Source organism: Asparagus officinalis, chromosome 8, assembly GCF_001876935.1.
Source record: "Asparagus officinalis chromosome 8, Aspof.V1, whole genome shotgun sequence".
In the NCBI taxonomy this organism is placed as follows: Eukaryota; Viridiplantae; Streptophyta; class Magnoliopsida; order Asparagales; family Asparagaceae; genus Asparagus; species Asparagus officinalis.
In genome coordinates, this window is record NC_033801.1 from 25,598,976 (window position 1) to 25,610,969 (window position 11,994).

General features: G+C 36.2%; 1 protein-coding gene across 1 annotated transcript; it reads right to left on the bottom strand.

Annotated features, from left to right (window-relative positions):
* Positions 8,757-11,571, bottom strand: LOC109821021. The gene is made up of 4 exons (XM_020387216.1): positions 11,561-11,571; positions 10,552-10,721; positions 9,267-9,284; positions 8,757-9,106 (listed from the first exon to the last, which is right to left on the bottom strand). Exons 1-4 carry the CDS (start codon positions 11,569-11,571, stop codon positions 9,003-9,005), a joined length of 303 nt encoding a protein of 100 aa, XP_020242805.1. The 3' UTR covers positions 8,757-9,002.

Genomic DNA, 11,994 nt, shown 5'->3' on the forward strand with positions numbered 1-11,994 from the left:
CTATTATTTAATAGGGAAATTTGCTTCTAGCCCCCCAAACGAACAAGATTTATTCCTACGACCCCCAGGACTTTTTGAAAACTTCCAAAACCCCTGGAATGTAACACTTGGTTATTTTGTAGTTATTTTGTTATTCTCAGTTGCAAGTACTTCACGGTCTTTTCCTCCAAGGAAATATTTTATACATGCACGTTTGTCCTATAGTTTATAACTAGTGCGCACCCCGTGCAAAGCACGACCTCCATTTTTTTATTTCCGCTACAGTAATTCTATATTCAAATACAGTTTTCGTAAGTGCTACAGTAGCAATTTTTTAAATGCTACAGTAATATTTTTTTAAACTGCTACAGCCTCCCGTTGCTACAATAATAATACTACAGTAATAACTGTGACATGAATATCAAATCTTGGATCCTCCTGCCTGTGATACAATAACAATAGCACAATAATTTACTGTAGTATGAATAGTGAATCTTGGACCCTCTCATTATTATAGAAGAATAGATGTACCAACATATGTCATTTTTAATTTAAGAAACACGAAAGATATGCCATTCCTTGCATCATTGTTGCATCTCAACTCACCTCACTTCACCCTCGTTAGCTGGCCCCTCTCCTCCCCAACCAGTCTATTTTCGTAATTTCACCATCAAATAGATGGTTTTATAAATTATCAATTATGCTGGGTTATGTATTTTACCTTATTTTTTTCTTTCTTGAAACTTAACAGTTACGATCATTTTGAAGAGGTTTTCTTGATTTTTTTTAACAGTGGCAATTTATATTTCGCGCTTCTAGCACAAATTCAATATTCTGAAAATACAAAAGAACTAATCAATTAACTGAAAAAGGGGGGAAATCAGACGGAACCGCACGTAATTCTCGTGAGATATGCAAAGAGTACGCGGATAACTTTTATCTTTGAAGGCGTGCTCACCAACACCAAGCGCTTCTTCCTGAGATAAAAAAGCGTTTTCAACATAATCTATGAATAACATTCTTATTATTGCTTTGCTCCCCACACAATGGAGATGAATAGTGCTAAACAATAAAAATGCAATAAAGTTACAACAATAAATTGATCGATGGCTAACATCTGATAGGTCCCAGTCAAAGCTATAACAATATTAGGAAACAAGTTCTCTTCGGGTGAGAACAAACCACAGGTGTTTTGATTGAAAATAAGCTTACCATATTAACAACTGGGAAAGAGTTTAAATAACAATGGAAATTAACAACCAATCCTAATTCTTAGGTCATATCTCTAAGAAATAGGACACGATAGACTAGTGGCAACAAAATAGCATAAATTAACTACTTATCCTATTCTTCAGCAACCAAGTTAGTGGACACGTTTAACAAACTTGGACTTCTTCCTTGTAACTTGTCAAGTAATCCCATTGCATGACTCATGAAGTGAAATCCCTTTTTAATCCAAATACTTTGGATTTTTCTTAGCCACTCGTTGAGACCTTCTTGGTTTATCAATACCCCTCCCTTTGACTGGAACCTTGTCCTCAAGGTTCACATTCAGAAACCTGTGATTAAAGTCCTGCGTGTTTTCCCACGTTGCATCTTCTGGTGGAAGTCGTTTCCATTTGATCAAGCTTTTCACTACAAACTTGGATCCTTTGGTAACCCAACGACTATCTAAGATTGCATCTGGTTCCAGCAACAACTTACCGTCGTCGGCCATTGGTGGTAAGTTTGAGCTTGGAGTGATGACGTCACCCACTTTCTTTTTTAAGAGGGACACATGAAACATTGGATGTATACGAGAACCATGTAGTAGTTTGAGTTTGTAAGCCACGCTGCCAATCTTTTCTTCAATCAGATATGATCCATAGAACTTGCTTGCAAGTTTTTGATATGCTCTTTTGAAGACTGATTGCTGCCGATAAGGATGCAATTTCAAAAACACCAAATCTCCAATTTGGAATTAAATGTCCCTACGTTTGGAAGTAGCTTGCTGTTTCATTCGGTTGTTAGCCGCACACAAATTTTCCTTGAGTTGCCGCAACAAAGCATCTCAAGAAGCTAAGCTTTGATCAACTTCATTGATTGGACAATGGCCTGCATGATAGTGGGGTATTGTTAGAGGTGGTCTGAAATAAGCATTACCATTTAACCAACTGGGAAAGAGTTTAAATAACAATTGAAATTAACAACCAATCCTAATTCTTAGGTCATATCTCTAAGAAATAGGACACGATAGACTAGTGGCAACAAAATAGCAGAAATTAATTACTTATCCTATTCTTCAGCAACTCTTCAGCAACCAAGTTGGTGGACACGTTTAATGAACTTGGACTTCTTCCTTGTAACTTGTCAAGTAATCCCATTGCATGACTCATGAAGTAAAATCCCTTTTTAATCCAAATACTTTGGATTTTTCTTAGCCACTCGTTGAGACCTTCTTGGTTTATCAGATAGCTTAAAATTGGGGTTGGATTTAGAAATCTAGGGTTTGATGATGATTTGCTGAGATTTGGGGATGATTACAAAGGGAGAAGAGAGGACGAGGTGGAGGGGGTAAAGGGATATTGATGGAAGGTCATTTGGGGCTCCGATGTTCAGTCTCTACTACATTGCCGATCATTTCTACGTCGGTTTCAGTGAGAAAGAATTCAAAGATGGTATTGCCGGGATTGAGAGAGAAGAATATGATATTGTCGTTGATCTCTAAGCTTGATCGAGAGAGGAGAAGAGATGGTCATCGATAGAAAACGAGATGAGACAGTTGGAGGATGTCAAAAAGAAATAAGGGAAGCGGGGAAATTTTGGGTAGTTGGGGTGTTAATTAATTAATACTTGGGTAAAAATGGTTGATTGTAAAAGAAATCGACCTATAAAAGGTGGTTACTACCAATTCCATCCATTCTAAAGATGGTTTCCATTAAATAAAAAAAACCCCTTATTATCAACTAGCTTGCCATTTGGATAAAAAAATATTAAATGATCCCCCTATCCATGACATTTAATGTGCATCAAAAGGATATCAACCCGTAGATTATTAGACTTCGAGATTCGTGTATGGATCTAATAGTTAACATTTATTTAGTGAGTGCTGCTACGGGGACCCAAAATATAGGACCAATGGAGGAGACATGTGAGGTGTCCCCTCCCTATTGCATAATGAGTTGGCCATGCCAACTCATTATGCAATAGGGAGAGGACACATCATCTGTCCCCTCTATTGGTCCCATATTTTGGGTCCTTAAATCATTTTCCTTATTTAGTGCACAACATTTGAACAAAGTCAGACATATTCTTTATTCTTAGAGGTAAAATCTCAATATTGAAAATCTTTTAAAAAAATTAATTATACAAAGAAACAACTTGGTCATTCAAACAATATTTAATGTTAAAGCATTAATGACACCACGCTCCATAGTCTTTGAGCTAAAAATAAGAAAAAAATTGTTAAAAATTGTTCTTGTACTGATAGTATTGTAAAATAACATATACTTTAGTAGAATACAAAACTAATTTTAGACAACAAATATTTCTAAAGCTAAATTTACCTGTCATTCGATGACAAGAACTTGTTGACCAACTACTACTGAGTGAAGTTGTATAATTTCTTCTCTCTTATCAGTTCTTTTTAATAAGAACTAGTAGTAGAAAATCTCATATTCAAGACGGAATATCCTAGACAGAAATTTTTTTCGTCTAGTTTGCTATTACACTAGATGAAAAATTTCCGTCTAAAAAAAATATCCGTCTTCCGTCTACAATAGCATCCTAGATGGTTTTAATGTTTTTATTTTTTACTTTTAAATTGGGCTAACATTCTAGACGGAAATTTCCGTCTAGGATGCATCCTAGACGGTAATTTCCATCTAGGATGGTGGGTCCCATAAAAGCGCCTGCTTCCCCTAAAATTTTTATTCCCAAAATTTGTTTCCCCGCCTAAATTCTTAAAGTCGGCCTTCCCAAATTTGATTCCCAAATTTTCGTTCCCAAAATTTCATTCCTAAAACTCCAGCGCTCCTACTCCTCCCTCCACGGCCTCCCCCTCCTCTCCCTCTCCCCCTAAGAGCATCTCCAATGGTACTCCATTCCTCTATAAATGGAGTACCATTGACTCCAATGGTGCAACTGTAGCACCCTCTATATTAAGAGGGTGCTACAGTAACCCTCTATATTTGAAGGATTTGGGCTCATATAGAGGGTGCCCTCTATAATACTATTCATATATTTTAATTCCAATTTTGCCTTCCCATCTCATTATAACTTTTCATAAATACCAATTGTATCCATAAATATAATTAAACTAATTATTTAACTTAATATAATTTTAAATTTACTCGTCTATTTTAAATAAAAATTATATCATTGAAATTGTCTTTGCCGAAACCTTCAAAATAAGACTAATATTTAATACTTTTAATATTAATTTTAAATTTATCATTATGAAATGTTGAAGTACAGAGAATTTAAAATACATCACGCTTAAAAAAAATTACATTATTCCATTACCATGTCTTTGCCATAAATATTCATTGAGTGCATTCCAAAGTTCAAAGTGAGCCTTCCGATCTTGGATTTTCCTATGTCGACTGAGGAATCGTCTTAAAACAAAATAATTTTAAAAATATTTTATTAACGAATATTTTTATTTTATTTTATTAAAATAAACTAATTTAAAAATGACTCTAAAAATATTCAATATTAATCTCATTTAAAATGTTTCGGCGAGACGGTTCTAAAGGTATAATTTTTGTACAAAAAATGATAAGTTTTAATTATTTTATTTACATTATTAGTTTTTTAATGATAGATTAATTCATATAAATATAGAGGGCACCATTGGAGCACAACTTTTACAAACTCTCTATATTTGAAGAATCTTGAAGAATATTCTCTTCAAACCCGCGCTCCTCCGCCTCCCACCGGACCCCTCCCCGACAATCACTACATCCTCTCCTCCGCCCTCAAGTCCCTCCCCTCTCTCCCAATAGTGTCTGCGCCCCCACTCCACTTGCCCTCAAGCTCCGCCCCTTTCCGACCTCTTCGTTCTCCACCTCCCTCACTTGAGTCCCCTCCCATGCCCCGAGGATCGGTGGGTACAGTGGGGGCTAAAACCCTAACCACCTCCTCGCTTCCAAATCCATCCAATCGCACCCTGGATGCTTAACGGCTTTAACCCCCGCAGGTCATGAACCTCCTCTTTGCCTCTCTAGATAGAAAATTACTCAGAGGCCTCGAAGATTCATTTCGTCGTGGCGGGGACTGGCCTCGATTTCGACGGCCTCTTTCAGTTTCGGCCGCGGCTGGGCGTGGCGGGGAGGACATGGGAACTCTGATGGCGACGGGGGGTGCGAGGGCGGGTCGGAGTCTTCCGCGGTGGGGGTTGGAGAGGGATCGGCTCACGAGTCTGATGTTATTATTCTCGATGTTGGAGTAAGATTTTTCTTTTTGCTGTTTTGGTACTTCCTTTCCTGAAAAAGAATGTTTCGTCTTTCCATGGTTTTTGTAATAAAAAAATTCCCATTTTTATGTATGCTATTGTCGTAATATTTTTCCCTGAGAAAGAACTGCTTTCGTGTCTTGATGATTTCATTCATATTGCAAATTCATAACTTGGGTTATGAGCTTTCCTCCGATTTTTATTTTTACTTTAAATTGCTGTACAGAGTTATCTATGTTTATGCCTCTTGTAAATGATGGAAATGTAATGATGATTTCGGAAGTGTTAAGTTCTTCCTAGGCTAATCTCTTGGTTGTGGTGGGATATATTATAGTAGAGAAAATAGAACCAACTGATAGTTATCAGCACATGTAAAGTTTACAAAAATTTGAAATAATTTTTAAAAAAGAGAGCAGAGTAATGATATTTTCCCAATAGATTAGCAAATATCTCGAAGACCCGAGCTTGGTGATTATAAATGGCAAGCAATCAAACTATTAGAGGTCCCAAATTCAAGACTGCATTAAGGCTAAGGCACCATTCCAAAAGAAAAAGAATAATATAGTAACTTATGGTTGTGACAAAATACTTTTACAATTTATTTAAGAGGTTTTGGTTACTATCATTACTGATTGTTGGGGTTTCACCCCTCTTAACAATTGCTATGATTATTCTCATGCACATTAGTTATTAAGGAGCTGTAATACTTAACCTTGTGCATGTACGATGAGTGAGATGCAAATGAGATATGGCTCTCCACATGCGGCTCCCCCATTAGAACAAATCCCCCAAACCTAAGTTCATAAAAGGCACATTTAAAATTTTTATTCACACCAGTCAAGTTACGAGATCTAAATTGCCTGAAGCACCCAAAATAAAAGGAAATAAGAAAAAAAAAATGAATATGTATGTTATTTTCAAATTTGCATTTTGAACCTAAATTTTTTCCCTGTCGGTAGAAGGATACGCTTCATGATAGCTTAGTTGATAGGGCTATAATATATTGTTACTATGTATTTTAAGTAGTAGGAAGATGACCAACTGTTTGGACCAATTTTCTTTATTTTTATAGTATTTTAAATCTTTGATAGTTTTTTAGCTCAAAAAAAATTATAGGGTATATATTAATTGGTTATCCCAATAATTCTTTCAGGGAAATTTCAAGGTTTTAAATATCGGATATCGAGAAAATATCGAATGGCCAAAATTCATATCGGATTGCGGATATTGGGGAAATATCGGGGATATGTGGTAAATATCGGAATACCATAATGAATGTTTGCATACATAGTATAATACATTAAAATGTAATCTCAACATACGTAATGAAAATTTAAGTATACAAAATATGAATAATATATGTTTAGGATCACTAATCAACCTTCTAAAACAAACAAAAAATTTAAGTATACAAAATATGAATAATATATGTTTAGGATCACTAATCAACCTTCTAAAACAAACAAAAGTGCAAAGCACACTAATCAACCTTCTAAAACAAACAAAAGTGCAAAGCAACGTTGCAACATTCGATCTGCCTTTTTTAGAGCAAAATGTCATTTGATATAATGAGGAAGTCTTGATATCTCGCCCAAAAATTTCAAACGCGGTATATTATTTCGTAACAAACTATATAAAAAGATATATTGGTCCACATATCGGTTAATATATCGGCAATATCGGGGATTTATCACTCAAAATAGCCAAAAAGCGGTAAATGATATTTAAAGAACATATCGGTTGCGGCAAGCTCTGTAAAGGATATATCGGGGGATATATCGGGCCATGTCGGGGATATTTAAAACAATGCAGGGAATATCCTATGGTGGGTGTGCTGCGAGTGTGAAACGGATTTTGGAAAGTCAAGTAACACAAATAAAAAATAAGGTATCCTAGACGAAAAATTCCATCTAGGAAAATCAGAATTCCGTCTAGAATACGTGTCTAGGAAGTTTCCATCTAGGATGTAGTATTCTAGACGGAAATTCCGTCTAGAATACATCCTAGACGGATTATTCTAGACGGAAGTAAAGACCGTCTAGAATACATCCTAGACGGATCATTCTAAACGGAATTTTCCTCTATAATACTACATCCTAGATGGAAAAAGTTTCGGTGTAGGATGGGTATCCTAGACGCAAATTTCCGTCTAGGATATTTTTTTAATGTTTTAATTTTTTTTAAAAAAAAAAGCATCCTAGACGGAATTTGAGCATCCCGGATGGAATTTCCGTTTAGGATGCTATGCTACAATAGTTTTTTTTTTACTTGCTTGCTTGCTTGCTTAGAAATCTACTTTGTGCATTGAAGAATTAAGCAAAAAGTTCTTATAGGGAAATATTTGAGCTTCTTTCATTACATCTAGGAAAAAGTATGATCAATTTTGCAAGTAAGATTATACCAAGATGAACTAATCTAATAATATCTATTAACAAAATAAACGTTATACCAAGATAAAGTACATTAATTTAGCATTACAAAGACTCAAACTACCTTTAACAATTACACTCTAACATGAATAAATCAATAAAATTACAAATGACCCAACTTGTTACATATGGAAGCAATTGCCCCCTCTCTCCTTTCAAAATGTCTGCTCTACTCTCTCACTTCCCTTTCTGTGTGAAAGTGCATCCATCATGAGGCCCACATGCTCTTCGTTCACCTGCAAAAATTGATTTATTACGAGTAAATATCCTAGAATATAAATTTTAGTGGTCAGGAAAATTAAAACATGTGAAATATTTGGTGAAAAGTGACGAAAGAGTAAGTCTTCATGTAGGATTTTTGTTTAAGCTCAAGTTAATAGGTAAACAACCCTACTGAAGAAAAGAAATTGTCTTTCAATTCTAATTGACCCCCTAGCTACATTATGCACATATTTGGCCCTAAAATTATAATAGTCACAATTCTACAAAAGAAGACAATGTCATACACTTAAATTGACGAGAATCATGTCACCAACCAAGCCACAGGCACAAAATAAGTCCCCCAAATCGCTCAACTTGTCATAAATAATCTAAAATAAGTCCCCCAAATCGCTCAACTTGTCATAAATAATCTAAAATAAGTCCCCCAAATCGCTCAACTTGTCATAAATAATCTAAAATAAGTCCCCCAAATCGCTCAACTTGTCATAAATCAGACCCTCGGGTTATATACGTTAAATTATCCCCTGATGACTGATGTGCCACATTAAGACTATCAGCCCCTTGACAATACACTCCAGCAGAATGGTTTACAAGGCAGTAAGCACAGAAATGGAAATGCTCCTATCATGTCCATTGGCAACTTCATGACTCGATTTTCCGCTACCAGTAACTAAAATGCTGAATCGATGCAAAATGAAGCTAACAGTTCAAAAAACCGGAAGATGATCTCGTAGGCCATAAGTTTAATCATAAATTGTACGCTTCACGAGCAAAAGCTACCACGTAAGATAACAAAGTATGCCGATGATACACTCGTATAGATACGCAGAGCACACAAAATCCTTCATCTTATGCAAATTCATCGATATGACAACAACATATTATTATCTAACACATTATATATGGCCATAACTTCTTACTTGAAGTTGTCGGAGAACTCATAAACTTGCGACAGGCATCACATAAACAGTGGCCCGAGATGTGTAGAAGAGTTTCTGAGTTTCTTTTATCCTGAACTCTACTGTCAAATGTAAGAAATATACTGTCAAATATTTAGAATAGGGTTAATCCTAGATACACTTTTCGTAAGAGTGTGCCACTTGTACTGCCTAAACTATTATACTAGTACTTTCAGCCTCTGAGGACAAAATTTCTTCCATTTAGTTGAGATATCACTTAAAAATCACATGATTGTACGTTACCTATTTCCCTCACTTTAACTGAAAAAAAAGAAAAAGAAAAAAGAAAAAGAAAAAAGAAAAAGAAGAAGTAAATTTCCTTCTTAATCGAGGGAATAACAAATTAATGTCGTCCAAGATATCTGTGATTAACCCGTTATGTCTGTGAAAATTAACCCTAAGCCATCAACTCTCTGTTTTTAACAACAGAGCCCCTATATTATACATGCCTTTTCTAATAAGCCCTCAATTTTCTCTTTTGATAACTAAACCCTTAAGTCCTACCCCGTCTCTTCTAGGTAGCCCTCAACTTTCTCTTTCTGACAACATAACCCCTAAATTAACAAGAATACTTGGGGAACTTCTTAGAAGAGATGGAAAACAGTTAGGGGTTTCGTTGTAACAAAAATGAAAGTAAAGAGCTTCTTAGAGGAGAGGAATAAAATTTAGGGACTTCTTTGTTACCCAAAAAAAGGAAAAAGTTTGGGACTTGTTAGAAAAACGGGCTGAAATTTCGGGGCGCTTTAGACTATCTTCCCAGTGTATATATGTCTGTGCGAATGTGTCCACGAATGCGCACACAGTCTTATTCACACAAGTGCTCATAACATGCATTTATGTTCTTTCAACAGGTCCTCCTTGCTGTTCACCAATTCCATAACTAAACCAATCAACTGTGGAACATATCTGATTACACTCTCTGTTAGGATGGCACAGGAAACATCAAAGAAAACATGGTGACTGCTTTTGTTAATGGTTCACTAGCATCCCTGTGCACGCCATTCGTGCATGACGCAGACATTTGAGGACTTTTCAGTTCGCTTTTTCCAAATGCGAGACCTTGTTTATATTGATTCTTCTAAGCGTGTGCGTGTTTATTGTGATCCTTTTAAAGTGCCAGAGCATTTTCAGAATTTTCTGAAAATTTGACGCCCAAACCAAAGGTTGGGGGCTTTTCCTACTAAATAGTATAAATAGATGATACATAATTACGGAGGTGTATCAAGTATACGATCAGCGAAGTACTTGCTTGATAGCTTATATTGCATACTACCAATGTCCGAAAAACAAGCTTTTTGGCTCGGGTTACAGGCCCTCGTTTCTCCCCTTTGATTGAAAAATTAGAAATCAGCAAAAATTACAAATGCTACACTCGCGTAAGGTCAGATCGTAGCTTCAATACCCAACAACACCATTCATACGGAAAGTCGAAAATTTCCTACTAATAGGTCAGATCGTAGCTTCAATACCCTACAACACCATTCATATGGAAAGTCGAAAATTGATAGAATCACCGAATTCAATCAAATTAAGCAGAAATCGAGTAAAAACTGGTTAGGGTTTGATCTCACATTGAGCCTGGCAGCGGAGAGATACGCGGTGCTCGACTCCCAGAGAAAGAACTCCTTGTCCCCGGCCACCGTCTTCGCGCACGCGAGCCCCACCTCCTCCGCCACCGCCGCCACCCCGATCCCCCCCCTCGCCGTTCAGCGAATTGTACGGATTCTGCGCAAATCGAACCAACCCCAACAATCAACCTCTCAAGATCGAGAAAGTTAACCCAACAACAAAAAAAAATTAAAAAAAAGGGAAGGGAAGCTTTCTGTTTTCGGGAGAGCTTACGGTGATGACGGGGGTGATGGAGAGATCTTTATGGCCGGAACGAAGGGGGCGACGTTGGCGGCGACCCATTGAGAGGCAAAGGACGGGGAATTCGCGAGGTTGGGGATGTCTCCGTTGGCAGGTTTTGACGGGTTTTTTTTTTTGAAATGGCCAGTTAGTTTAGACGAAAATTTCCATCTAGGATGTATCCTAGGCGGAAATTTCCGTCTAAAATATCTGGCTATTTTAAAAAAAAAAATTAAAAATAAAGGAACCGTCTAGAATACTATTCTAGACGGAATTTTTCGTCTAGAATGTTTTATTCTAGACGGAAAATTTCTGTCCATTTTAATAGCATTCTAGACGGAATTTTCCGTATAGAATGTTTTATTCTAGACGAAATATTCTAGATGAAAAATTTCCGTCTATTTTAATAGCATTCTAGACGGAAAAATTTGCGTCTAGAATATTCCGTCTAGAATACGTGATTTTCTACTAGTATAGGTTCTTTCTCTTCCTCCGGAATTTTAATATTCTGATACACCTAGAATTTTCTTTCACTGAATGATCTTGTAAGCGTTCTTAGTGTTAGTATCATTCATTATCTACTGAAAAAAAAAAATTCTAGTACAGGATAGGAGTAGCTTGTTAATTGGTGATGCATATTAGAGACTTCTCATCATATTTATCTGCGCATCAGAAAACAAATAAGATACTTTTTAGCCATTTCCATCTTCTCCTCATGCACAACTGCCAGTTAAGACATACATAAAACCTATAGTAATTCAGGATTCTGTCTGAAGGCTGGAGGACATTACAACGAAAGCATGACTTGTGTAATTAATGCTATATTTCTCGGGTGTCAAATAGCTTGTGCAAGTTGAACTAATTTTTCATACAACCCCTGAGCTACTGAAAATTTCTTTCTTTTTCATACTATAATGATCAAATTTTATATTCCCTGGGTTTTTCCTAACTCTTATCTGGAATCACAAACTAGGGAATAGGTGAGTTGCGCATGCATTTTAAAAAAATCAATTTGGTTCTGTAGACAAATATTCTCTTATTTCTCATCTCTAGGTCTTTGTTTTGATTCTGTTTTTAGCACATAATAGTTTTTACATTGAGTTATCATTAGCTAGTGAAGACA